The sequence below is a fragment of the Apium graveolens genome, chromosome 9 (genome assembly GCF_009905375.1).
Source record: "Apium graveolens cultivar Ventura chromosome 9, ASM990537v1, whole genome shotgun sequence".
In the NCBI taxonomy this organism is placed as follows: domain Eukaryota; kingdom Viridiplantae; phylum Streptophyta; class Magnoliopsida; order Apiales; family Apiaceae; genus Apium; species Apium graveolens.
Genome location: NC_133655.1, coordinates 73,293,700 through 73,297,863, shown reverse-complemented (window position 1 = coordinate 73,297,863; position 4,164 = coordinate 73,293,700). Strand labels below are relative to the sequence as shown.

Here is a 4,164-nt window from a genome sequence, read left to right as displayed (position 1 = left end):
CTCAACCTATGGAAATTGTTAAAATAAAAAATATAAAAGTTTAAATATAATAAGTTGTTGACGGGGTTCAAACTTTGGATCCATGAGAGCAGTTTAAATATTATTTTATTATTGCATCCAACGGTTCCTATCTATCTGACTTTAGATTTGATGGTTGTTATTTGTCGTATCAAACGACTGTACCGAACAACTGATTACCAAATAGAGGATGTTTTGTGATAATTTGAGACTTTACTGAAAATAAATAATATAATGTAATATGTTGTTCATGGGATTCGAGCCCTGAACCTGTAGAAATTGTTAAAATAAAGAATATAAAAGTTTAAATATATTAAGCTGTTGTTGAGGTTCGAACCCTGAATTAATGAGAGCAGTTTAATATTAATATAATAATATTTATTATTGCATCCAACGGTTCTCATCTATCTGACTTTAGATCTGACGGTTGTTATTTGTCGTACCAAATAACTGTACCGAGCAACCGACTACCAAATAGAGGGTGTTCCGCTTATAATAGTACATTATAGATAGATAGTAAGTATATAGATTTATTTGCTTTTATCGTCGACACATGTTTCAACCGAACCCCCGCAAAGAATAAATCATGATCCATGAATGAATGAGAAAAGCTGTTGACTACTTACTGTTTATTGTTTACTCTCTCATTTGCTGGCAAAATCCCAGGCAGGCAGGCAGGCATTCCCACTTCTTATACGCAAGCGCAACCAGTCAACCACCAATAATTTACATTTCATCAAATAATAATCTCTCAATTTCTCTTACATTTACAACATGGGCTATCTTTCTTGTAAAAGCCAATCATCTATATCCATTTCTAACCCACAACCCAAATTCCCAAAAATCAAAAATCAAGAAAACCCTCCCATTAAAGTTCAAGAATTTAGTTACACCGATCTTGAATTAGCTACCAACAATTTTTCACCACAAAAGCTTCTTGGTAGAGGAAGTCATGGCTTAGTTTACAAAGCCATTCTCAAGAATGGTGTTCAAGTTGCTGTCAAAAGGCCTAGTAGAGGTACTACTACTACTACTCAATCAAGATCAAAACTTTCTTCTTCTTCTTCTTTCACACACTCAAAACACATAGTTAATGAAGTTGAGAATGAGATTGAGATTTTGTCACAAATTCATAGTCCTAGACTTGTTAATTTGTTGGGGTTTACTAATGATTCTAAAGATAGGCTTTTGGTGGTCGAGTTTATGAGTAATGGCACTCTTTATGATTATTTGCATTCCAATGTTAGGCCTCCTAATTGGGGTAAGCGAATTAGGTTGGCTTTACAAACTGCGAAAGCGTTAGAGACCCTTCATTGTTCTAATCCACCTGTTATTCATAGGGATATTAAGTCAGCTAATGTGTTGATTGATAACAATGTGAATGCTAGGTTGGGTGATTTTGGGTTGGCACTTAGGTGTCATGTTGATGATATTTATAGGTTGAGGTCTACGCCTCCAGCTGGTACTATGGGTTATCTTGATCCTGGTTATGTGACACCTGATAATTTGAGTACAAAGAGTGATGTGTTTAGTTTTGGGATTTTGTTGTTGGAGATTATTAGTGGTAGGAAGGCTATTGATGTTGGGTATTCTCCGCCTTCGATTGTGGATTGGGCTATTCCCTTGATTAGGAAGGAGAAGCTTTTGGGTGTTTTTGATCCGAGGATTGAGCCTCCTAGAGATCCTCTTGTACGGAGGCAATTGACGGTGATTGCAGCTAAGTGTGTGAGGAATTGTAGAGATAGGAGGCCTACGATGAGTGAGGTTGTTGAGTGTCTTAGTAGGTTGAGTAAATTGGTTCCTCTTCATTCTTGGAATGGTTTTGGTAATCCTTGCTTGATGGTTGAGAATGTAGGATTTCCTGTGCGGAGTAGCCCGTCAAATGCAAGCCTAAAGAATGGTGAAGAAGAAAGATTAGATGGTTTAGATGCAGTCTTTGGTAGATCATTGAGACATCCGCGGAGAGTGTACTCTGATATGGGATTTAGGAATAATTTGATGGATCTAATGGCTGGCACTGATCGGCTGTCTGGGTCTCAGCGAGAGAATGATGGATTTGAGCCTAAACCAAAGACAAAAGTTTTAAGTTTTAGAAGTGAAAGTGGAAGAGTAGTTGGGAAAAGGAGCAATAAGTCACATGCTAATGAAGATGACAGGGAGAGTGTCTTTGACCTGATGAAAATTCAGTCCTTCAGGGAGACTGCCACGGATATGCATTATCGTGTACATGACAGAATTGCTGGTTCAAGTCGGTTCCAAGGCTAGTGAATCTGGTTAGCTTACTGAATTATACTTCGTCTTCGTTGAACAAGTTTAGATCTTTTCCTGCAATCAAACGAAGCTCAATCTGTAAGCTTATCTTGCCTTAAATCACAGTGATTGTCTATAGCATGATTTTTCATTTTATTCTCTTCAGTGTAATTGCAATCTTTTAATTGAACTGTGGATGTTATTCATTTGTATATTGGAAGTACACTGATGATGTATTCTTCTAGCGTTGTAATCCTTCTGGTTTTATCATTGTGCAAAGAAAATGAGTAATAAGAAAACAGTGTTTGGTAAAGTGTTCTGCTATCACATATATTGCTTTCAAGTTGTACAACTATGCCAAATTTACAATTTCAAACTGATTTACAGTAGCTTTACCAGAGTGCTACTGTAATATATAACAGTAATATATTTTAACAGAGTGTATATTTGTCTTAACATGAGTAAATCCTAGAAGTAATTTACTTTTGACAAATTGACTAGAAGATTTGCTTCTCTTTCCAGATAACTTACTTTCTTACTGAACTTATTATGAATAAACATCACAAAAGATAACTTTCTTCAGGCAGAAACTGGAATTATTTATAAACAGTAATTAGTACTATATTTAGCCTCCAAGTAGCTCCTGTATCAAGTGACCAGAAGATGACAATCATAATTTGCCAAAAATAATATAAATAATGGCCTACTTAACCTACTCTGACATGTTTATCTTCTTGTCTGTATCTTTTTGTATTTTGTTTACTTATTTACATGTTGATATGATTTGTGTTATGCACATGTTTAGTTATAAAGTACTAATATCTTGCTGTAATAAAAAGTTTACTAGTTTTTCTATGGACAACTTGACGTCCTTTTTGAAGTGTCTCAAGACTTTTCATAATATCTTTTGTTAAAATAATCAAATTTCATGATTTCTCACTATTTTAATGAAAGTTGCCTAATTATGTTTGTAAGTTCAGAGTATTCAGGAAATATTATCTCTCTGGTAAGATTAAGATCCACGTAGCTAACAAATTGTTGGTGTAGTGATTGAGTTTTTGTAGCCCTTACGGGAGGTCAAGAGTCAACTCCTGACGTGTACGTATGTAATCAATTAGCAAAAAAAATCAATTTAAATCTAAATTACCCTCCACATAATCCACTTTTGAGTGAGACATATTGGATATGTTTTGTTTGGTTTGGTGTTATACTCTTCCACTTGACTTGTGGGATTGTCAATAGTATGAATGGACCTTTAAGCAATGTTTGATCCAGTAGCCAACTAAGCTGGGTTTTTTTTTTAATAAATGCATTGGCATTTTGATTCCTATAATATGTAGCTCCGATCACCCTCATTATTATTATACTTCTTGGACACATTGAAAGCAAACATTTTGGTTGTACATAACTGTTGGTACTTCCCTACATGATGATTGTTAAATTTAATTTTTCAAATCTAAAAAGTTGGGATGATGTGATTCTGTCATGTAGTCAGCTCAACAAAATGACTTAAAACTGTCTTGCGAATAGCAGGGGACACGCCGTGGTGCTGCTAATTCTGGGTTTGGTTTATGTTTGAACATATAATTGTAATGGTCGATGACTCGATATCATATCAGCATCTCATTCTCATTGTCATAATCTGGAAGGGATATTGAGTTTATTATAACTACTGTCTATTGCTATATATACTAGATCAATATTCTTGTTTGCTTCCTGTCGTGACCTCGTGTACACAGGTAAGCGATGTCATTGCAGTTCCATGCTTTTGTTATTCACTCGTATGTTTCCAAGGGCAAAAACAATTTCATTGTTGTGACTTGTACATTTTCATAACAGAACAGTCATTCAAACCCAACTGTATTTTATCTTGATTGTTCTTTGTTCTGTTGGTTT

The 4,164-nt window shown here is 35.1% G+C and overlaps 1 protein-coding gene across 1 annotated transcript; it reads left to right on the top strand.

The window, feature by feature from the left end:
- Positions 1-593: 593 nt before the first annotated feature.
- LOC141684442 (serine/threonine-protein kinase-like protein At3g51990) lies at positions 594-2,581 on the top strand. The gene has a single exon (XM_074489429.1). The coding sequence runs from the start codon at positions 793-795 to the stop codon at positions 2,281-2,283; it is 1,491 nt and encodes a 496-aa protein (XP_074345530.1). The 5' UTR covers positions 594-792; the 3' UTR covers positions 2,284-2,581.
- Positions 2,582-4,164: the final 1,583 nt, after the last annotated feature.